Consider the following 23,568-nt stretch of genomic DNA (forward strand, 5'->3'; position numbering starts at 1 on the left):
GGCCACATGGGCAAAAAAGAAAAAACAGTAACTGCAACACAAAAAAGCCCAACTGATCAATGCCTCGGAGGCATCTTGTCAAACTGCCATAATGGGGACGTAATGACCCTCATCAGGCGTGACAGCCTCTGTAAGACCGTCATCTGTCCACCGGTTACAATCGGAACAACGTCCCCCGATCGTTATCGAGCTATATTGGTGTATCGACACAGCCTCACTACTGTTCAGGTACTCATCCAGGTGTGTTTATTGTTTTCCAGGGAGCACCGACACAACAGAGAGCACATACGAGGGTGAGCATTAGTAAAACCCAGAAAACAATCTGGTGTCATCTCTGATAAAATAAAAAAAAAAAGAAGTAAAAAGTGTTATTTAGTGGAGTTTTGAAGTCAATACTTCACATTAGGTTGAACTGCATGATATGGAGGGAGGGAGGGAGGGAGGGGGGGAGGGAGGGAGAGAGAGAGAGAGGGGAGAGCAGCAGCTGCAGTGAAGTGATTATCGGAGTATTGGTTAGACTGGGACTAACATGTTTCAACAGCTCATGAACGCTAAAGAAGAAGTGATATATGTAATGTAACCATAAACATGTAAACCAGTAACAGCAGGAGAATCTGCACGTGGTGATGAAGTGAATATTGTGCTTCAACTCAAACAAAAGATTAAAAAAAAGGTTTGAAATGTTGCACCAGATGAATATAATCAGAACTCCTGGGTTTACCTTTTTCTCAACACAACATCCTTAAAAAGATCTATTTACACAACACATTTATTGTCCAATATTGCCCCCCCCCCCCCCACCCCCCCCAAGTAATAAATATATTACATGAATCATAATTCTACATGCACAAAATGCAGTGTTTTACATTACAGAAAACTTAAAATCAATCAGCAAAAGGGCTGGTTTCAACATATAGTGCCTTGTCCATCTTTATTAAGATACAATCTATTAAATAACTTAACCTCAAATCTACTAAACTCTACGTTTCAACAATTTCTTCGATCACCTTGCATAGTGTCTGTCCGCGTTGGCTCTTCGTTGGCTGGAGGGCAACTTGCCGAGTGGCGCAAATAACCGCGTGGGCTGATCTGGGCGGAGGAATGGTACAAGTGTCGTTCATATACGAGTGTATTGCACAGGAAGTTTGTAGGCGAGGCGACGCAAGTCTGTTAGTAGCAGTAACAACATGGGGGGGGGGGGGGGGGGGGGGTGACATCTCTCATTCTCCATCATTTTGGCTTACAGCAACAACATGAGGAGTGGAAAAGTGAAAATGTGGCAGCGGATCAACACTCACACTGACTGAATAAATTATTGCACCGCACACGTGTTGCGTACTCCCTGCATCAAGAACCTGCACTGCACATACCAAAAGGAAAAGCTGCTTCTTGGCAAATGCTGTTTAAAATTAAAAAAAAAAAAAAAAAAGTGAGTGAATGGCCAAACGTACTACAGGAAAGTTTGTGCGGAAATGCATAATCGGGGTGTTCTGTAAATCTATTGGTGTGGAGGCTGGTTCATTCAGGACAGCCGGTTAGAAGGACCGAATCTACTCGTACTTGGGCCAGTCCACTAGGGCGAAAAAGGGGTGAGACTTGATGTCGTCCGCGCCTCCCACCCCCGCCCCCAGTCTCTCCGTCGGGTTGTACTGGAGCAGCTGTGGACGAGGACAAGACGAAATCAAAAACGAGAACAAAAAAAAAAAACTCACTCCTGCCCTCGGGCGGAAAACGCTGAAACCCAAAATACAGACTGAAAATTCGTCTTCCTCTCTCAATCACGTGTAGGCTAAATATAATCGTGTAATGATTATTCTAAAGCAACAACAAACTTTAGATTACATTATATTCACACATTTACCTTTTTGGAACCCATATCTTACATAATTGTGAACATTTACGCAAGTTTTTCATTCCTTGTGACTTGTGCTCTGTGCTGCTGATTCAGAGCTGACATTTAACCATGACACCCGGATTCAATGTGCGCGTTTTTAAATAATATTGTTACGTGTATTATGTCTGAAACACTAGAGATTATAAAATGCATTATATTTCATCAGATGTCAAGTACAAACCCTCAAGAGTCATTGTAAGTTCTTCTCTAGCGCCACACACAATCACACAAACGCTGGTAAAAAACCTAAACAATTAGAAATACGGACAAAATTAATGAGCATAACGACAAATAAATAACACCAAGAAATCCGTTTGAATTAACCCATCTTGCACGGTTTAAGTAAAACGAGATGGCAGATTGTATTTTCATCCACCTTCGCAGCGCAGCCACACTGGATTAGGTCTGAGCTCCATCAGTCATTTTAATACACATTTAAAGATTACCAGTTTGGAGGATTTGCAATTAGCTTTAAGATGTCAGCATGGTGCCAGGGGCCGTTATTAAGGGCACGTCTATTATCTGGAGTAATGTATATTTGTTGATCTGGAGAATATGTACATGATGTCACCACCTCCAGGAAGGTTTTGTGTTGTGTTGGAGGCCGTTGAAACACTTCCCAGAGATTCCTGCTCCACTTAAGTAGTGTGACGTCACGAGTGAAGTACGAGCAGCGGATCCTACTGTTGTTTTTAACCCAAGTTAGGTCATTTGTTTCATATTTAACTCATGTAAGCTGGTTATTTAATCTAGTCATCCATCCATCCATCCCATTTTTGGACTCCCACTTGATGTTTCTACAGTTTAACCACATGAAAGTTGACCCTCTCCGCTCACCTGCTCCAGCAGAGACCGGGCCTCCTCTGAAACCGACTCCGGGATGTTGAGGGCCGTGTGTCGACCGATTCCGGCAGGGTGGCATCGCAGCAGAGACTGTGACGGAAGTGTGGAAAGAAAGAAGACAGATATCAATCAATTGAAAACATAAAAGTGCAGCGACGCCCGCAGAGCCTCCGTCAGCGTCGGAGCTTCGGAACTGGACAAATAGGAGGAGAACAAAGAGCAGCGGAGCAGCTGAAACAACACTGATCCCACTAACTACAACAACCAGAATGATTTCACCGCTGTTGCTCTTTCTTGGATTTGCAGAATGAAAGTCACAGAGTGACACTCAAAACACGACCAGGTTTTTTTTTTGGTTTTGTTTCTTTGTTTACACAGAACAAGTTTACTGGAAGGGGCTGCCGTCAAATACAAACCCTTTTCAAATGTTCTTCAATGTGAAATCTGACCAGGTCAAAGTGTCAGTTTAGATAAATGGACATGAAAAATGGGAAAATTAAGTTAAACTAATTCTACTGGTGGGGGAGTACAAGACCTACAAATCCTTCTGAAAAGTCTGCTGTTGAAATAATTGACAATGATTACTGTAACGACTTTATGTTAAAGCCACAGATATCTTTGGCCCTGGTGAAGCGTGTGCGCGGCCGGCGAGAGCCGTAAACTGTTGGGTGTGTTTGTGTTGGGGGATCCTGTGTTGTTCTCCATCAGTTAGGTCGGTTGCCTCGCTCTCCCTCCTGATACGTGCTGCAGGAGTTCTGGCTGCGTTCCTAACCGCAGTCAAGACTGCTCCAGGCAAGATCTTATCCAGCAAGGATCAGGAGACACTATGTGTGCCTGGGTGTGTGTATGCTTGCCAGGACTGTACCAAGACATAATCATCAAAGGAGACATCTGTGTGACTGAGGGGATTTTTATTTATTTTATTTATTTTTTTTGGGTTGCTGCTGTTGTTTTTTACCCAGGTAAGTGGATGTGTGTTGTTCAACATAAAAACACTAACCTAACACCGTGACTCATGTTTGGGGCCATTGAAGAGAAGCACTGATGGCTGATAATGGCTGATATAAAAATGTGCCCACTGGCAATCAGTTAGAATTTATTCAAATTTAATAGACAATGAAAAATTGAAGGGACGCTCTGCACCTGCACTGGGCTGCGTCTGCGATCGCTGCTCTGTATGCCTTCCTCCTTCAAGAGAGCAGCAAGTTATAATTAACGTGTGTGTTTGTGCTGAATGTGCATCTCCGGTCTCGTTTTTTTTCCCCTCCCGAGCCCGTCTTGAAGGATTGTCCCTCGAATTCGAGACGAGCCGAGCTGCAGCACCTTGAGAGCTGCTTCCCTTCACTTTCCGGGCTGATCTGGGGTCGGCATGCTCCGAGTCCCGCACTGCTCCAGGAGCCAGCAAATAAGCCCGGGGAGAGACGACCCCATGGCCCAGCAGATGGAGCTCAGGCTGGGAGAGAAAGTCACACCGACACCCCTGGCACTCCCCGAGAACCAGAGTAAGAGACTGCAGCCAAGACACACCTTGCACACGCACGCACACACACACACGCACGCACCCACACACACACCCACACACACCAAACTCTAAACGCATACAGGCACACGTGCACAGTCACACACAACCTGGCACAACCATAAAGAGTGTGAGAGAGTTGAAAGCCAAGACTCCTACAGACATCCCACAACACCTTAGCAACAAACACTTTTGTTTTTTGTTGTTGTACTTTTTAAACTCACCATGCCCGTCAGAAGCTCGAACAGGATGGCGCCTAAACTCCACCAATCGCACGATGCCGTCTCCTCGGCGATGCCTCCCACCTCTGAGGAAAGAGAATAAAAGAAGGCAGAAATCAATAAATCAACAAGCAGAGAAATCAGTCGCGCCGAAGACAAACAGGCAAGAATCCTCACCACATGATAGCCGAGAAACAGAAAAACATGTATGGCTGAACATATTAATTGGTCTGAAACTGACAAAATAATTTATCCTGCTTTTAAATCGCCCACATTAAACGCTGGTTCAGTCTGACGTGTTGGATTATCTAACGTTTGACTGAATTGAGGCAATCAATTCAGAATGAGCACAAAAAACATGGAAACAGTCAGCCACACACACACACAAAGTGTATGTCTCATAAAAGGGTTATTTGCATAATAAAAAGCAGTTAAATTGAGGAAACCGTCTGCGCTGCAACTTCACACCATCTGCATGACCTGACCTCAAACACAAACACACACTCGCATGGCGCACACACACACACCAAGAAAAGTGAAGCGGGAACACTTGTGAACGAACAATAGATTCTTCTTCACTTTCATTTATCGGCACATCATTTCAGCTGTAAAGTAATAGTTAGAAAATCAATCCTTTAATTCATTGTGTTAGTTAAAATCCTACAAATTTAGATATATTGTAAAGTTTGAGTGAAGTTTTGTCTAAATACAACTAAAGGACAAGGAGGCTTCTCCTGTCATTGTGAAGGAGCCACTAACAGGAAACGTGAGCTGGGTTTAGACCGGAGTGACACGGGTTAGTTTTACCCAAATGATCATCTGCTGTTAAAATAGAAAACTGGAGGTGCACCTTGTTTACTTCTCTAACTATACCAATGTTCTAAAAAACTCAGATCCACAACAGGCCATGACCATGGAAGTCTGCAGTCCATCAGTAACAACGTCTAAGTTAACATTTGCTCACTAAAAGTTAACCGTGTCTATTTGTGTGCGTGGTAGCTTCTCTGGGTACCAGATGGCCTCTTGTGCCGCTTTGCTTCCCTCTCCTCTCCTCTCCTCTCCAGAGGGAGGGGGGTCTGGTCACCCACAGGGCCAGAACCCAGGGTCACGGCTGTGTGCGCCCAGGGATCAGGCTCCTCAGCTGGGAGAGCATATTAGACAAAGACCCCTCGTCTCCTGGAGGCTGCCAGGAACTCCAGGGCCCTGTGTAGCTCTCTTGCAGCCAAGGTTAGAGAGGGCTGTGATACGACTTGTACTTTTTGGTACACACACACACACACAAACATACACACACAAACACACACACACAAACACACACACACATACACAACCAACTGAGCAACGGGTCTTCAGGGCTCCCCAGGACTACTGTTTTGACAGCCAAGGAGAGAAGATCGTCATTGAACGGACCAGTGATACCTGTGTAGTTATGAGCTGGAGGGTTAGATACTGGACACACACACACACACACACACACGCGTGCATACACACACACACACGTCTCAGAGCAAGGTCGATGTCATCACAATGGATTAATGTCTAAGGAGCTGCAGGGAGAGTACAGTGGAGCTGGCTACACTTACCGCTCTGTCAGAGCGAGGCAGGGGAGACAGGGAAATCGAGAAAAAGAGGAAGGGAAAGGAGAAACGGCTGCATCCACAAGCCACGGGTCATTCAGAGCCACCCTCTTACAGTTTGCTGTAAGATTTGTAAATGTGCTAATGCGAACAGCTTTTTTTCTTACAGAACAGCACATGAAAAACAAAAGGATATACGGAGGAGCGCAGGTAGAATGGGATAACATCACAGTGTGTTCACCCCATGGCCTCTTCTTCTTCCCTTTCCTCTCAACAATGCAGTTCCCTGCTGCTTTGTATCTTAATCACAGTGCATCTCCTCCCTCCTGGGGGCCATAAGGAACTTTCTCTCTTCTCCTCTTAGACCGACTTCCCTATAAAAATCAACCGACGGTCATCATTGAAAGAGGAAGCTAAGTGTAGGCAGGTAGGAAGTAAAGATGGATTGGTGTGTTGAAAGTTCAAGGCAAGGCGAGCTTATCTCTAAAGCACCATTTAATCAAGGCAACACAAAGAGCTGTGCAGAAGACATCAAGACATAAAGATAATACATTACGAAAACATACACAGGCCAAGAAAAGTAAGATCTAAAAACGCGCACAAAAAAAGACTGACCTGCACTTAAATTGTGTAAAAAAAGAAAAGCTTTTAATTTTCTAATTTCATTATTAATGGCTCATGTTTCCTGGAATATTTTATGTTCTTACATGTTCCGTCTTTTCAGAAATTTGTGAAGCCTTTTGAATTTCTGAACTGCTTTTAACATTCATGAAAGAAAAGGAAAATAAAACAGTGAGGTGAGAAAAAGTTAAATAAAAAATGTGTTAAATGAGTGTTACTAGAATTGTGATGAATCAAAACTAAACGCTGCTTGTCCATGTTCATGTGTATGTGATCTTTTCTGTTTCGGCAGAAACTCAAGTGTCCTCCTGAGGATAGACGTTTTCTAATTTATAATAAAATCTTAAGGCGATTACGTTCCTATGGTGTTCATGACCATACTAAGACATCCCAGTATATTTGATTGTAGGGAATAAAACTGTGCCATTACTTTGTTTTCTTCATCGGGTTCACAAAACTTCCCAGTGTTATTTTACTATCTAACTTAGTAATAATGTCACAACTCAGTGTACTTGATGTATTCACAATACGATCTGCGCGTTTCTCTGAATACGTCCTTTGAGCTGATGAGGTACAATTAAATCCCATCTACCATGAATCCATTACACATCTGCACACCAGGACTGAGGAGTGATATTCAAATAACAAAGCAGAAGTGGTTTCATAAAACAATGTCTTCCACGGAAGACCTTTAAAACAATGAGCGAGCGGCTCGGTGTCAGAAGAGGAAGTGAACGTTATCTTCCATCAGCTCGTATACGGCAGCACAGGTAAAAAAGACTTCAAACAGCAAACAGTGAGCGTGGAGATCCTCGGTAACTGCTCAGAGAGGAAGAGCGCTGCATTTCCCTTTTCTTAAAAACCGAAGACAATAGCCACGCTTCCTTCTCAACCGAACAATAAACAATTCTCATTTCTGGTCAGCAGTAGGGTTAGTTACATTTACCCAACAGCTTGTGTTTTTGGGTTCTTATCACAGAGCAAAAAGATTAGCCATCTGATGTTTATCGAGTAATGGCAGAGTGGTGGGAAAATAAATAAGCAGAAGTGCAGGATAAACAGATTAATACTATGTCACTGTATTTTCCAAGTACACTCCTGTGTTTTTTGGGTGTGAATGAGTGCGCTATAATAACATGTTTCCCTATTTCTTGCGTGCGCACTCACACACGGTCACACACGCACACACACGGTCACACACACATGCACAGCAGGCCCCCTGCTAGCTTTCTGGCAAACAGTCATAAATCTGTCATCAGGAATGAAGCCATCGCTGGGGCTGACCCTGTCTGGGTAAACAGCAATACATAACAAGGGCAGGAGAGAAACACTCACTAACCTCTGCGTTAAAGTGTACTCATATATCCATGAACATATGCGCGTACGAGCTGCAGGGAGCTGCAGGTACACCAACAGTGATGAAAAGCTGAGCAGATAACAGCCACTGCTCTGTGATGCAAGTTTACATCTGTGTTTAACAAAAAAAAAAAAAAAAAAAGGAAAACAGAATAAGTGATTAAAAAAAAAAGAGAGGCAAAGTTGCCAGTGATCGTCTCACTTAACGGCAGTGTCGCACACCCCCTGCTGGTAAACAAAAGGTATTACACTTAATGAGCAATAAAGTTTAGAATTTGACTATTTGGTTGATAATTTAACAAATTCAAAATAGAGTACTGCTCTTTGGATGCTTCTCACCACATCACCATACCACAGTGGCTCGTGTGTTTCGTATGTTTGATTTATTCCCTGCCAGGCGCTCGTCCTGAGTCAACCCGGGTTGTGTGAGGTTATGGGCCTTGCTCATGGACCCACAGCATTAACCCGTCTGCAGTGGGATTCAAACCAGCACACTTCTGGTCAAAAGCTTTTTCCTCCTAACCTCTGCCCTTAAACAGCACAACAGCTCAACAATTTTATTACTACTTTTCTACACTAATTCTTCTGTGCCTTAAAAGTCAATTTTGATGAAAAACAAACAAACAAAATAAAAATAATGTAAATGCCTCCATTATGGGTGTCACACAGCGGTTCAGCTTTCTGTCTGGCTTTTACATGGTCATGTGCATCCAGCCTCAGTTGGGTAAAGCGGTACAGAAGATAGTTGGATTTCCCCACTGTGGAACTACGACAAAGTGTCTTAACTGTTGACCGGTTGTATTTCTGTACGTTGGTGAGACAAAAATCACAAGAAGATCGAGGGGAAAAAACTCAACTATTAACCGGCTCTGCAGGATGTGAAATATCGAGAACTTTGCATTTTGTTTCTATTAAAGTTGTATTGCTATAACCTATTTAAAGCACCCGTTCACACATGAGAGTAGAGCGAAAGGTTTTTTCTGCTTTTGATGAAATTACATCAACCAAATTTCAGAGTTTTGTGTTTACAACTTTACACACCCCATCTCTTTAAGTCTTCTGGGCCGTCAAACAGATTCCTCAAGGCAAATTTATGTATAGAGCCCCATTCAAACACAGGGTATTTCACAGTGCTTTAAAAAAGAAATGAAAGAAATACAGAAAAACTTTACAAAGACATAAGAAATATATTAATAAAAGAAATACAATAAAGCTTTAAAAGAAATTAAAGATAAAAACAGCATAAAAGTTTAAAGAATAAATAAGGTAAGCGATTTGTTAAGATAAATTTAATAAAGTAAGTAAAATCTATTGTTTATTCGAAAGCCGGTGCAAATAAGAATGTTTTAAGTCCTGATTTAAAAGAAGTGAGTGTGTCGGCAGTCTTCAGGTGTTCAGGAAGTTGGTTCCACAGGTGGGGAGGTAGGAACTAAAGGCTGCTTCACCTTGTTTGTTTCTGACTCTAGGAACACTGAGTAAACTTCTTCCTCAAGAAATTTTATTTCTATCTGTGATCTTTAGAATTAAACTGTGTCTGAGGGAATACAAATGGAGATGATTTCTTACAACTGTGAAACACAAGAAGGATTTAAACCTGAAGTGGCCTTTCTGGTGTGAGGTAGAGGATGAAGATGAAAGCAGAGCTTAATATGAGAGTATGGACGCATGAATGGGTGTGAGGGTCATTCTGCTCTGTAAGTCCCTGAATGCACCCCTGCGTTCATGTAGTCATCGTCTATCCTGCATATTTAAGATAAATGGTATCTCTCACACACACACACACACACACACACACACACACACACACACACACACACACACACACACACACACACACACACACACACACACACACACACACACACACACACACACACACACACACACACACACACACACACACACACACACACACACACACACACACACACACACCTATTTGACTGTTGCACAATAGCACACTCTACAGGACATTACATGAATTACACCATTGTCAAGCCACAAACCTGGAAGAAAACTTTTGAGTTGGTTTTCACATATATTGATGCAAGCGGTCGTGAAAATATAACATAACAGTAACAAAGTTGAGGATTTTAAAAGCAGACTTGTATTGGCCAACACATTCTGCTAAATTCAGATTTTGTACATTTGGAGAAAATCATAGTTAAGTATTTTATGGTTACTTAAAAAGGGGCCTATATATAGAATAACTAAAATCTTACTCAAAACCAGACCTGTAGCTCTCAAACACAGACGTAGAGACGAATGTAATAGAGTCATTATCCATGTCCTACCTGGAGCACAGTACATGTTCTCAATGGCTTCTTTGTTACAGGACTCCTCCACTTCACACCAGCTACAAAAGTAGGTGAGCTGAACATGACCTACGGAGACAAGAAACAATACATCTGGTCACATTAGTCAATTGTCACCCTGACATTAAACTTTGCAAACTGTTTACTCGTCACTGGAGCACTTCCTTCATCTTTCCCTTTTCTCCCTCTCCACATCCCTCCGTGAGCTTTTCAAGCACACAGCCCTGGCGATTACTCCTGTTTAGTGGCTACCCGTTAACGCTATCATTAGAACTAATGGTGTCATTAGGTAGCCGTGGCCATTAGCCGGGGCTAGCCAGACTGATGCACCACACTAGGCTGTTGATGGGCCCTTTAGAACAATAATTACCACCACGGAGACGAAAACAGCCACTCAGCTAATTAGATGCTTGTTGATAACGAGGTGGAGAGAGATGATTGTAGGACGACAAAGGAAGAAGTTGAGGGGGATTCTGTGACCTCAGAGAAAAACATTGCTTTTCCTTCAGGAGGGGCTTTAGTTCTGGTAAATGGATTAGATCATGGTGGACGAATGCAGGGAGCCCAATACCGGAGACTACATCTCCAATTACAACAAATCAATTATTTTTCATGAAATAGACCAGCTAAAAAGTCCCGACATTTATAATATGTCTCCTAACAATGTAGGATCATGTTGTTTTTTTTAACACTTTTCTAACTATGTATTTACAATGCTGATCAACTGTCAGAGCTATGATTAGTTTTATTGAGTGGAAATTTACCCCTTTCTTGTTTAGCGACCTGATGTTTATATATATATATATGTTTAGTTCCTAGTAATTCATTTATATTTTAATCAAGAGCTTCAAAGCAACTTTTGATTGCTTTTACAGTAACTTTTTGAATCCTTCATTAGTGAAAAGGAAAAATGCCTCGTTCATTTCTAAGAAACATTTGGCGGCTAATTGAATTTGTTTATATTTTTACCCTGAACTCACCTTGAAAGTAGTCATTCGCTTCACTAGTATACAATATACAGAGAAATGGAAGAATCAATATTAAACTACAATACAGAAAGAAGTTATATATAACCTTGGTGGTCAAGCAGGATGTTGTTGGGGTTTAGGTCTCGACAGATGATTCCTTCGTGATGCAGAGAGTCCAAAGCTGTCACCATCTCCACTGCCCAGCACCGTACAAATTCCTCTGGGATACGAGCTTGGGACGCAGCCAGCGACAGCTCGTCCAGCTCTGCAAACAGCCGCGATACTTCTTTATCAAATTCACTGCCACCTGTATTACTAATAGGTCTTGATGATCCACCATCAACACCTAATAAACCCTCAACTGCCGCACAAGCCTCGCTCCCATTTGTTCCTGGGATGGAGCCTGCGCTGCTGCTACTGGGGTTTGGAACCAAATCCGTGTCGACTTTACTACTGGGCTCTACTTCTTCCCTACTGGAGTCGGTATCTACCATGTCTGCGTCCAGTGGCCGGTTTTGGCATTCAGTGTTTTCAAACATTTTGTCAGAGGCCTCCTGTCCAAAGGTCAGGCTGTAGTCGTCCCAGAGTGAGTTCAGATGTGATGTAGAGACGACACTAGTGTCACAAGTTGCAGAGGCTGTACATAGAGACGAGGCTTCCTGCTCCAGTGGCTGATCCTCGGCTTCTTCGAGCTGACTATGAAGCTGCAAAACATCAGGCTGGATGAACTTTTGAGGCGAGGAGGTGACTTCGAGGCCCTGACACACACCCGACGTGTCCAACTCCTTTAAAGAGTCTACAGGCCCACTCGTCACGGGGAGATTGACCAGAAGGTCTGGTGGATGGCCTTCATCCTCAACCACTGCTTCCTTAAATGAAATGACAGGCACGGACTCATTGGAGCCTTTATCGCTACAGTCCAAGCCCCAAAGCTCCACGCTGGGGCCTTTGACCTCCTGAGCCAGCTCCGGAAGATCCTCAGTGATGTCTGAACCCAAGTCCGATGTTGAAAAGAGGGACACCTGCTTATTGGAGGGCCTTTGCTCTCCCGAGTCCAGGCCAGTCACTTCGCTCGCGCTGTCTTTGCTGTCGATTCTAAAAAACTCCATCGGGGTGTGCTTGGACTGGTCCAGCGACAGCGGCCCAGCGGGAGACTGTGCAGGACTGAATACCTCGCTGTGGTCCTGCGCCTCACTGCGGCACGGGTCGCTCTCGGGAGCGTGGCAACTTTTGTCCGACAGCTCACTGAAGAAGCCAAGTTCCTGAGAGCTGATGGGCGAGGAGAGGCTGTCCTGGCTGATCAGTGAGCGGCTACGTGAGGAGGTGGTGGTCGCGGTTGCATTGGGCACCTCCAGCGACAGCATCTCCTGTTCACTCTTCTCCTCTTCCTCCTCCTCCTCCAGCGCATCAGGTTCTACTTTATCTTGTTCGTATTCATTGCAGAGTGTCAGATAGCTGTTGGTGCACTCTTCTTCAGACGTGGCTCCCGAGTCCACAGACCGGGTCCTGGTTCGCTCGATGAGCCTGGGAGGGACAGCACTTCGAAGAGGAGACGCAGAGACACTCTTCACTTCTTTTAGCAGCCCCGAGACAGAATCTGAACTGGGAGCGGGCCCCGAGTCACAACTGGCTGAACTTGCATCCATTTGTTGTATGGCGTGTTGTGGAGAATGAACAGCGGCTGTGTGGCTCTTCTGGATAAAGGGAATGTCAAAGCTCTCATCTGGGCTGGAAGTACGCAGGTATTTTCCAATGTGAGACCAAAGCTTCCCACCTGAATATAGACAGAAGACAGTTAGAAGACAAAAAAGGAATGTAGTACATAAAACAGGGAGTAACTAAATGAAGTAGGATGAGAATTGATGAGGAAAATCTTGACGCGTACAACTGAAATACCTTCTCATGGAAAATTTTAAGAACTTCAAAAACTTCACTTGTGCAGTTATTAGCAAGGACGTAATAAGACAACACTTGAGTTGGAGGCATCTTTCTCCACTGCACATGAAAATGCTGCATCAAAAAAGGGTGTACACAAACACACACAGACAGACAGACACAGACACACACAGACAGACACACACACACACACACACATACACAAACAGCTGTGGTGTGAGCAATTGGAAGCTAGCATCTGTTGTGGGTGATGAGAATGAATAGGGAGTTCATAGTGATGATAATGATAGCGGGGCAGCTTCGAAAGTAAAACCATCCACATGTTTTGTCCAATGTCACTCAGGTCACTGCTTTCCTCCGTCTACTTTTCTATCCTCATTCAACCCATCACCTGCTTCCCCGTATGAAAGAACACCACACTAAAGGAGCATGAGGAGAAATCCAGAACGTTCTGAGGCAGGGAAGTGGGACACAACAGCAGTAGAACGTTATTTTTGTGATTGAACTGGCATTTGATTAGCTTTATTAGATCATGTCGAACAGCCCCATATGATTTTCAATACTGTCCACTAATATTAGCACAGGGTGGTTATGGAGTACGCCAGATTGAATGGGTTACAGGGCATTAGAAAATATGGCTGCGTTTTATTGTATGCCCTCACCCACACATACGGTGCACACACACATCCTAGAGTGAGTGGGATGTAAGGAGGCCCAGGTGTTGGCATAGCTAATGAAGCATGGCGCCACCTGGTATTCAGAATAATGACCTGTGACACACACCCATCTCTATCAAACATCTGTCTGGAACAAGGGCACAGAGAGGGGCGGGGGGGGGGAACAGAGAAAGAGAGATCAGGTGAAGGCGGGGAAGTGGAGGCGAAGGAGACAAAAGAGGGGCCATCAAACAGATCAAACAGGAGATGTGTCTCTTACCTTCAGCGTAGTGCAGGAGGAGGAAAACGGCGTCTTCTGAAACAATGAACTTTCTTAGCTGCACCATGTGGGGCACGGAATGAGGCATGATGGTCCTCCTGGTCCGCCCGCAGTCGCTGCTTTTTCTTAGACCCTGCAGCAAGACGGGAGAAAATCGAGGAAAAGATGAATAATTAAAGTGAAAGCAGGCATACAAATAAATAACCGTTAAGGAGAAGAGGAGAAAAGGAAAATTAGCCTAAACACGGAAGACGGGGAGGAAGGGAAAGAGAAGGATGAGGCGGGGATGCATTTAGGGAGAGTGAAGAAAGAGATGTACAAAAAAAAAAAAAAAAAAAAGAGGAAAAGGAGTGTGGCAAAGGAGAAATATCTCATTAACAAAGTGCCTGCTATGCCCCATGGCAAGCCAAAGTCACTGAATTCATCAAGGTACAGAGCGCACATGACTTTAAAAGACCAACGCAAATCTATCAGCGCAACCCACAAAGTTCACATTGGGTGCGAGTGTGTGTGTGTGTGTGTGTGTGTGTGTAGTCATTTGTGCCTGCGTTGTGCGCTGGCATCTGGCACACATCTCACACCTGAGAGCAGAGGAGCTGACAGGGACAGGCCCATTAGAATCAATTACAGCGGTCACACACAGGGGCTTCTGGCACACTTCACACTTACAGTCAGGACGACGAGGATGCAGGGCAAAACACACACGCACACACACTACACTTACTTTGAGGATGAACGTCTCTTGTGTTCTCTTGTCCATGACCAAAAGAACCTGTGATGGAAAAGTGCCATTAATTGCTTGGTATGGACAGACATACACGGTCTAAGATGATGTAGTGGTTGTGTCCTCCAAAGCAGTGTTTTTTAACCAATGGGTCAGGGCACACATGAGGGTTGCTGCAAGATAAATGTAGGTCCCTAAATTGCACTAGAAAAATTGGCACTGGCACGTTGGATCCTGCCGTGTCGATACACGGAGATTAAAAGAAATGTATAGATCTGTCAGGTCCAAGCCAAATGGAGAAAATCAATGCTAAAGTAGCCAAATTAAAATCTGGTAACATTAGCGAATAGAAAACGGTAAAACATCATAATCAAAATGTCAGTGTACATAATTTGCCAAATATATTAGAATTTCCTTCTCAAGAATTCCCACAAGTATCAGAAGTAGGAGGCAGTTCATCTTTCAAATTAAGACTTTTTGCATGTTATTGTATCTAAATAATAACCCGTTCAACTTCAAATTCAAAATTTGACATTTTGAGTCGGAATAACTTACTTTGGTTTATACAAAATGATGACAACCACTATAATATTTTCAATGACGGAAAAATGACCAAGTCACAAACGTGGTCATTAACTGCCTCCCTAAATACAGATTTAAGCAAAAAAAGGTACTCAAACTGATGTACCTTTACAATATGATTAATATATATTAATAACAATATTATTTTCCTTTGAACTGCTGGAGCAATTCCTGTTTAGTTGTGCCATTACTTATTAAAAATAAATTCTCCAATGACTTCTGTATTTTCTCTCGGCTTGTTCTTATTAGGATCTTAATCTGCTCTCTCCCTCTTGTCACTGACATCTCCATTGCTCGTCTCCTCCCTCGCCCGTCTCGGAGGAGAGCTTCAGCATATGTGTGCGACCCGCTGCGTGTTTGTGTGGGTTGCGGTGCGTGCGTATGTTTTGTGGGTGCGTTCGCTCCAAGTGACCCTGACTGGGACCAAACAGGTGCAGGCTAAATGGATATGAATGGAGCTGTGAGTAAACAGAGTGGCAGTGCTAGCCAGGGCGCTAATATAATTAAGAAACAAACATCAGGGAAGGGGGGAGGTGGCGGGTGCGGGGGGGGCAGTAGGGCGAGGAGCTCTCTCCATCTGTCCCCTCTGTCCCCATTTAAAGTGAAAGGAGGAGGAAGGAGGGGGAGAAAGAGAAGAGGAAAGCCAGGCTGGATAACTTTGATTCTGCTTTGGGCTTTTTCTTGTCTTTTTTTTGTTCTGGGACCAAATGGTTTCTGCCATATTGTGTACTTTACGTGCACCTCTGCGGAGTAACACATGTTGGTATTGTGTCAACATTTTCCTTGGGGTTCAGTGTGTGTGTGTGTGTGTGCCTGTGTAGGATGAGCATCATTGATTCAATGTTGTGTGTCCCTCTCTCGGAGCTGCTTGCCAAGTCATTTCATGGCTGAGTGGTGAAGTTGCTTCGCAGGCAGCTGGTTGAGAGGACCAGCAACCCAAACTGACCTTGTGGTAGTCATAACTGACGCTAAACATACACACACTCAGCCCTCGCCATACATCCAGTAAATCTATTAGGCTTTATTGCCCCAGATAAAGGAGATGGTCGAAGACGGAAAGGACACAAGGAGGAGAAATCGTCTGGCTTTATGATGAAATAAATGAATGTCTGCTCGACCCCAGGGTAATTACTCCGAGAGAAATTTCTGTCGTTAAATCACACAAAGTGAATGTTTACTTTTAACAGAGAGCAATTTGTGTGCGCTGCAGACTCACTTTGTAGTAAAAAGATAAATCGATGATGGTCTTGACGGATAAAGCAAAGATCTGGCGACAATTTAAAGGACGTGAGAGAGAAAACTTACCTTATCAATGATTCCTAACACCCTGTACGCTCTCAGCTCCTCAGATGGACTCTGCTGTCCACCTCTGCAAGTAGAAGTGCAGCACTGGGCACCGAAGGCCTGGAGGAGAACCAAAAAGAAATGATGTGGAAGTCGTGAACAGAGCTGATGGGACTTTTAAAATCAAGTCTTTGGTTAGGCACAGTAAATCACCTTCTCAGTGTTTTTTAAGCTTCATATAAAAATCCTTTTTTTTTTTTTTCTTTACTTTTACACAAGGACCCGCCGATCTTACTTCATCTTTCAATCCTCTGATAATGCTATCACTGTTACCAACAAAATGTTTCAATGTGAGAAAACCGGACATCAACCAATCGAATCAACTTATTTGTGCAAGATTTTATATATGATATGTATGGCTTCTCCCTGTCTGCTGGCAAAGCGGCATTAATCACTCTGAATGGAAGATTGATTTTATTTCTTTCTCCGTATTTCAGCAGTAGAGGAGATACGTCGACCAGAGAGGCTGTAGATCCTCTCAGCAAATCACTTTGTGCTCACAGCCCTGTAGGGCGGCGGAAGTGCAGTGTTGAAGTGATGTCTGCGAATAAGCTCTTACATATTAGACGTGTGGTGCTTCTCTCCCACGGCAGGTTTTTACAAAACGCGTCACAACTTCCATCCTGTTATCCACTGGGAATTCAAAATGTTTCCTCACGGCTGCCATAACAGTACGCATTATAGGATGTGTATGAAAAAAGAAATCCTTTAAATTAAGGTTTTCTGGTTTGGTATAAACCGCTTAGAGGTACATTGTGACAATAAAAACGTGGAATAGTCTGTGTTACTGGTTTGTTACCAAAGTAATCTAACCACTCCAACTTTGGTACTTTTCCAGAAGAGACAATTACACAAAGGTTAATTATAGCCATACCATACTAGTTTTTAAAACACTGACTTTCTGTCATTATTCCACGGCCCTTTGAAGCACCTGAAGGACCCTGATGGATGAACGCATTAAAAAAAAAAAAAAAAAAAAAAAAAAAAAAAAACATTTACATAATCTAACGCAGACAGCATGAGGGCCTGTGACATTTCCCTCCCACTCACCACGGTCTGTGTTGAGCCTTGGCCCATGTTGCTTCTCAGATGCTGGCTGGATATCAGCTCTGCCCGCATCAGATACTCGGCAGTCTTCTTCTTCACCGCCTCTCGTCGCGTGGCACTGGGCTCACCTGCAGTGACAGTGTGACGTTAATAATCTTTCATGAAGAAGTGGCGTGCACCTGTAAGCAATACAGTAGAAGTCGGCGCCTTTAGAAAAAAAAGAGTCAAACAAAAGGTGGAGTGGACACTTAAAAACAGGGCAGATAGTTACTAGAAACCCACTTTTCAAACTTTTATCATCAGGCAATTGCAACAGAAGAAAATCTCACACAAGCAGAAAGCCTCTACCATTTCTTATTCACCTTTACTACCCACACATCACAAACACTTGCACTAACGTAACTCCCAGTGCACCTTATACAACCAGTCTGTCCAAAATCATTTATCTATATTTCTTTCTTTTTTTTATTGGATTTGTTTTGGGAGAAATGTAGTTGTATAACAATAAATCATTTTCTATTTCCTTTCTTTACCAGTGAAATTTCTAAAGGTTAAAACTTCATATAAATGAGCCCGCCCACATACTTTTATCACTTTTTGTTTACTTTGGATTACAGGAGGTTCCAGGACAGCGGATTCACCGTCTAGGTCAGGGAAAGATTTTTTAATGGGTGCACTGGCCAACAGTGAGAACAGTAACGCCATGTCATCCGAGGTCCTGGAGAGAGCTTCACAGTGTTTTCAATTTATAATTAGGCTCAGGGACAACACAATCTGAACAAAAGCGTGCGTTACAAAGAACGGCCATTTATTTTTAAACACGAGGCCACGATGGCCGAACAAAACTTCTAACTACATAATGGGATGTAATTTTAAGGGTGTAAACTGTGTAAAGAGACTGAAAGCACTGCAGAAATGACTAAACTTTCCAAGTCATCAAGCTTTTCTGCAATTCTGATATGACTGGCCTTCCACCAGTAACAAAAGTATCGCATAGTGAAACACAAAGTGTGATCGTAGGTTGTTTTAACAACAAACCCTGCTACCCGGAATTCTTTTAGTCATGTTGCTCAACATGAAGTCTTGATTAAATGAAAGATCTCACTGAAAAAAGAAATGTGTGGCAGAAGAACAATTTGTTGGCTCAATTCATTAGGTCATCTGTGTGTAGGCAGGACAGTGGATTCCAGGTTGCTCCTGATAGCAGGGAGCTCACATGGCAACTGAACTAACTGGTGAACTGCTGTCGGTTTGAATGTGCAAGTAAACAAGAGAGAGAATCACATTATGTGTTGTGTCTCTGCTCTGAATATGATGTAGGAAGGAAGTTCAATTAGATTCTGATGATAACGCACATCCTCTTCAACAACGTGTTTTTTCTTTAACTCTGAGAAACCGTCGTAAAACCTTTACAAAGCAGGAGTTCATTGACATAAGAAAACTGAAAAGGTGTATTTTTGGTTTGAGCACTTTCGAGGACAATGCTGACTTCTTACAAAAAGCTTCTGAGGAAACTCACCTTGCACTCCTTGCAAAAGCAAGTCGACTCCACTGCGGTAGTACGAAAACGCTGCCTGATAGTCCTGTTCTTTTTCCTTTTGAACAGCAAAAGAGATGAGCTCGCTGGCTTTGTCCAGATAGTCGGACTTTGCATCCTTTGAGTTTCCAGCGCCAACTTTCTTCAGGCTGCTGGAGAAGAGCGGCGTGCGGCCTGGCCAGCTGACCTCTGGGTTAGGGGCTGAGGAGGCAGGGACTGGAGCAGGAGATGGGGTGCGCCGGTCATGCAGGGAGGGCAAGCGAGGGCTGCAGCTGCTGCTAATGTTGGTGGCTCCCCCCTGTGGCTGGTTTGGGGAGGTGCGACCTGAGGCCATGCCATCGTCAACCTCGGCTAAAGAGTCTGTATCCACTGCTAAGGAGGTCAGGTCGCTGTCACTGGACGGACCTGGTGAGCATAAGAACCACAGAGTCAGTACACGCCCTTATATTGATCCCTAATCGGTAATGAGTCCACCAAATTCCAAGGAAAACAAGTTTTACCTCCATACTCTGATGTGATGGTCAAATCGTCTGCACCACTGATGTCTCTTTGAACTGAAAGATTTATTACAAATCTTAATAGTGAACACACTTTGCCATGTGAGTTAGGATCAATTTCAAGAACACACGGTGTCTTTAATCTCACCATCAGAGCTACAATCAGACAAACTGTCAGCCAGGAAGTCAGAAAAAGGCTCAGCTGGTCCAATGAGCTCCGAGCCGTCGTGAACGTCACCTCCCTAAAACATTAAAAAAAAAAAAAAAAAAAGATTTACATGCACACCACTGATAGTAATCCATCTGTTTTTACTGTACCACTTCTGTGTGTGTTTAGATACCTTGAAAAATTCTTGAATGTGCTGACTACTGTACAGAGCAGGAATGTTGGCAGAAAACTGCAGAAGATCCTCTGAGCACTGTCTTCTTTCCTCAATCACTGAATCATCAAAACGACCTAGACATAGAAAAACAAACAGATATAGGTTATTAACCCTTTTCCAAAAAAAACCCCCTCTAAAATCTGAAGCTGCAACAGTTTGAGACAAGATGATTAAAATCAAGAGTTTGAAAGCTGCCATCTTTATCAGAGCAACGAGCGAATAGAGGATAAGAGATAAATAGATTCTTACCAAAGACTTTGGCTTTAGCAAAGGGAGGAAACAGCTCAGACTGGCTACACACATTTTTGTGCAGCTGCCAGAGATTCTGATGTAGCTTCCGGAAATCGCTGTATCTCTTCCATACGGTTATCTGCAGACAGAGCGAGAGAGGACACGGATGAAGACACCATCAAGATGTTTGTGTTTCAAGATTCTTTAAGATTCTTTAAAAGTGACCGCTTTAAGTTGAGCTTATTGAATACAGCATGAAAGTGACATTTCAAGTATTTCTTTTTAATGAGACCATTTCAATTACCCTTTGCTCAAGAGAACAAAAGAAAAGTAATCCATAGTTTCACATAAGGAACTGCTTCAAGACATTATTCAATATCACTCACACGAAAGGCAAAGTAATCAGCTCACTACCGTTTCTATCAATAAAACCTGAAATACAAGACACAATATTGTTCCACAAACCTTAATGAGACATTGACTGACACATCATAATGGCTAAATGCTGAGCTGCTGTGAGGGAAAACTTGTCCGATCCCTGCTCAGTAATGTTGGACACTAATTGGCATCATGCCTGTTGCATTAGGGCTGACTTCAGCCTACACTGTTTTATTTAGTTTGCATGAACTATATGCACATTTGTCACTGCTTTTTCCGAGATTTTTCACAGCCATTAACAACTTTGTTACTTTCAGCTTGTCATGTTTTAAACAACTAATGTATTTTTGGGGCTTTCCAACCTGAAAGGAAAGTCCTTTCAACATATTTACCCTCTGAAAAAAATCTGTAAATTAGGTTTGAATATAAAAAGCAAAACAAAACTCCTTACCTCTTGTACATCCTCAGGGTTCTTCCTTGAGATGATCTGTGTGGGCGAGAGAGGAGAGAAGTCAAGGCTGTGGAAGCTCCATGCAAGTGTTCCCTATCAATGGGTGCAAACAAGTCTGCGAAGACTTGCGGGGACACACGGCTCAGAGTGTGACAATGAGCGCACTATAAGGCAAATGACGGAAGTCTTGAGTGTTGCAGCGGGACATCACCAACATTCATGATACACACGACGGCAGCCAGTTGGAGATAAAGAAATTTTTAGAAAGAAAAAAATTGAAAGCACCACAAAGCAGAAGTAAGCTTCTGAGTCAGCACTCTGCTAAAGGTTGCATGACGAATTACAAATGTTGCACTTCTTAATGAAGTAAAACAGACTCAAACCATTATTCTTCGAGTTACTTACAGATTAAGAAGATTACGCTATTATACTACTAGAAAACCACACTATGTCACAAACATTGAAAAGCTTTTAAATGGACCAGACTAGATTATTGAATCTCAAACTGTGGAATGCTACCACCAGTGGTGCTTGGGCGCCCTCTTGTGGCATGTGAAGGGAAGGCATACAATGGGCAAATTAAATCAGTTTTCAAAACAGTATAGGGCATTTCATAAAAAAGGACCACCTATATGTAAAATATATAAAAACACGTGAATCAGAGAAATCAGAATGATCTTTTCCTTGAGTTGAACTTAATGTTTTTGTTTGCTGTGATTAAGAGAGATAAAAGATGAAAGCCTGTGTCTTGTCAGGATAAGTGCCCGTTAAAATAACTTTGTGCAGTCTGAGTATGAGTGGTAAACAATATCAATATTAAATAATCCTCATATTAGGGGTGAATATGTCTTCTTTGGGATCTGTCAATCAGGTAAGCATCCACAACTGGATTAGTCACAGTGGCCATACTTGAAGAGTTGAACAGTTTTTCCATGTGAAAGGTTTGAGAACAAGTACAAAGAGTGAATCATCCTCTTTGGGATAATCTCAACGAGAAAAGACTGTTGAAACTACAGTTGTTTTTGGTCTGGTTCATTGTGGTAGAATACCATCACATACCAACAGCAACCTGCCTTACATAATGTCTTTGCCAATAAGTGTAAAACAGACAAGAACATCCTAAGGTTATTTTTGCATCCTGCCCACAGCTTGCGTGTACCGAGAGATTACAAATTAAACGCCACAGGTTCATATCACACCATTTACACAATAACATAGCACAATAGGAGAAATTCATTTGTAAATAACATAAATCCTAGTACATTTCTTTCGATGTGATTAAATAATCTTTCATCATGTTATAAGTTGGCTCTGAATAGTGCACATTGTTCTTGGACAATGACAATCAAGACTATTGACTGTTTAGCACTGTCACACACAGGAGACAATGCTAAACATTGTCTTCACTCCTCCCCCCCAAAATACCCCAACATGCTTTTTGCAGGATTGGTAAAGTTAAAATAAAATTTTAATGAGCAGCTATAAACTTCAGCTTTGTGATTACATCACTAACTGGGTATCTGACAGAAAGTTTGATCATCAGAGGATATAATGGTCTTCCACAGCAGTCAGTGAGCAGATTCCCATCAAATTGAATGTGAAAGTGTGTGTGGGAGGGCATGTAAAGTACACAATAACACCCTGACAATGCTCCAATGCAGCGTAAAATAATCAAAATAAGCCAACTCTTCTAAGAACATTCCGTCTGAGAAGCTTGATAACTCCTCTAGTCCATATAACACTGGTTTATGCTGTTTTTCTGCTGGTCACCATCAAGTTAACCAGCGTTTGGCTCAGATTCACAACACGCTAATGCAAGTTAGGACCGAGATAAACAGGGGAAAAAAAACATTTTATAAACTATAAAAGTCTGAAAGCGCTCTATAGTTGCCCCCGTGTTTATAAAAACCAGCTGTTGGTGCTGTCGGTTCACCACATTGGTGGTTTTAATGTTTAAATCTGCGCATTATTTAGCCTGCTAGCACATCTGCAGCTAAACAATTAGCCGCAAACACGTAGCATTAGCATTAGCCGTCCGAAGCCCCACACCAAGACTCCCGTTTACGTACCCGCGCGGTGACTTTGTACACAGTGTAGCCTTTCTGGTGCTTCTTGGGATCTGTGACAGTATAAAACCGAGCAAGTTCTCCTCTGTCCCGCTGCGATATCATTCTGATAATGACAACATTGCCGATGCTACCAGCCGGCTAGCTGTACACATTCATTCTCTGCGCTGCACAGTGACAGT

The 23,568-nt window shown here is 42.9% G+C and overlaps 1 protein-coding gene across 1 annotated transcript; it reads right to left on the minus strand.

The window, feature by feature from the left end:
- Positions 1–225: 225 nt before the first annotated feature.
- Positions 226–23,568, minus strand: rps6kc1 (ribosomal protein S6 kinase polypeptide 1). Its single transcript, XM_080490263.1, has 16 exons — positions 23,390–23,568; positions 21,321–21,356; positions 20,510–20,630; positions 20,219–20,334; positions 20,026–20,119; positions 19,881–19,934; positions 19,363–19,785; positions 17,847–17,971; positions 16,758–16,856; positions 14,871–14,918; positions 14,147–14,279; positions 11,421–13,088; positions 10,326–10,415; positions 4,481–4,563; positions 2,732–2,827; positions 226–1,658 (listed from the first exon to the last, which is right to left on the minus strand). The coding sequence occupies exons 1-16, from the start codon at positions 23,489–23,491 to the stop codon at positions 1,551–1,553; spliced, it is 3,396 nt and encodes a 1,131-aa protein (XP_080346389.1). The 5' UTR covers positions 23,492–23,568; the 3' UTR covers positions 226–1,550.

This window comes from Lipophrys pholis (assembly GCF_963383615.2).
Source record: "Lipophrys pholis genome assembly, chromosome: 21".
NCBI lineage: Eukaryota > Metazoa > Chordata > Actinopteri > Blenniiformes > Blenniidae > Lipophrys > Lipophrys pholis.

What these genes read in the sequence shown, in the direction of transcription:
- rps6kc1 (XM_080490263.1), bottom strand. Translation starts at nt 23,491, where the DNA reads ATGATATCGCAGCGGGACAGAGGAGAACTTGCTCGGTTTTATACTGTC. An exon ending in TGTACAAAGTCACCGCGCGG is followed by an intron (nt 21,357 to 23,389) that starts GTACGTAAACGG and finishes TCGCCCACACAG; the next exon opens with ATCATCTCAAGGAAGAACCC. An exon ending in CCCGGTCTCTGCTGGAGCAG is followed by an intron (nt 1,659 to 2,731) that starts GTGAGCGGAGAG and finishes CCTCGTCCACAG; the next exon opens with CTGCTCCAGTACAACCCGAC.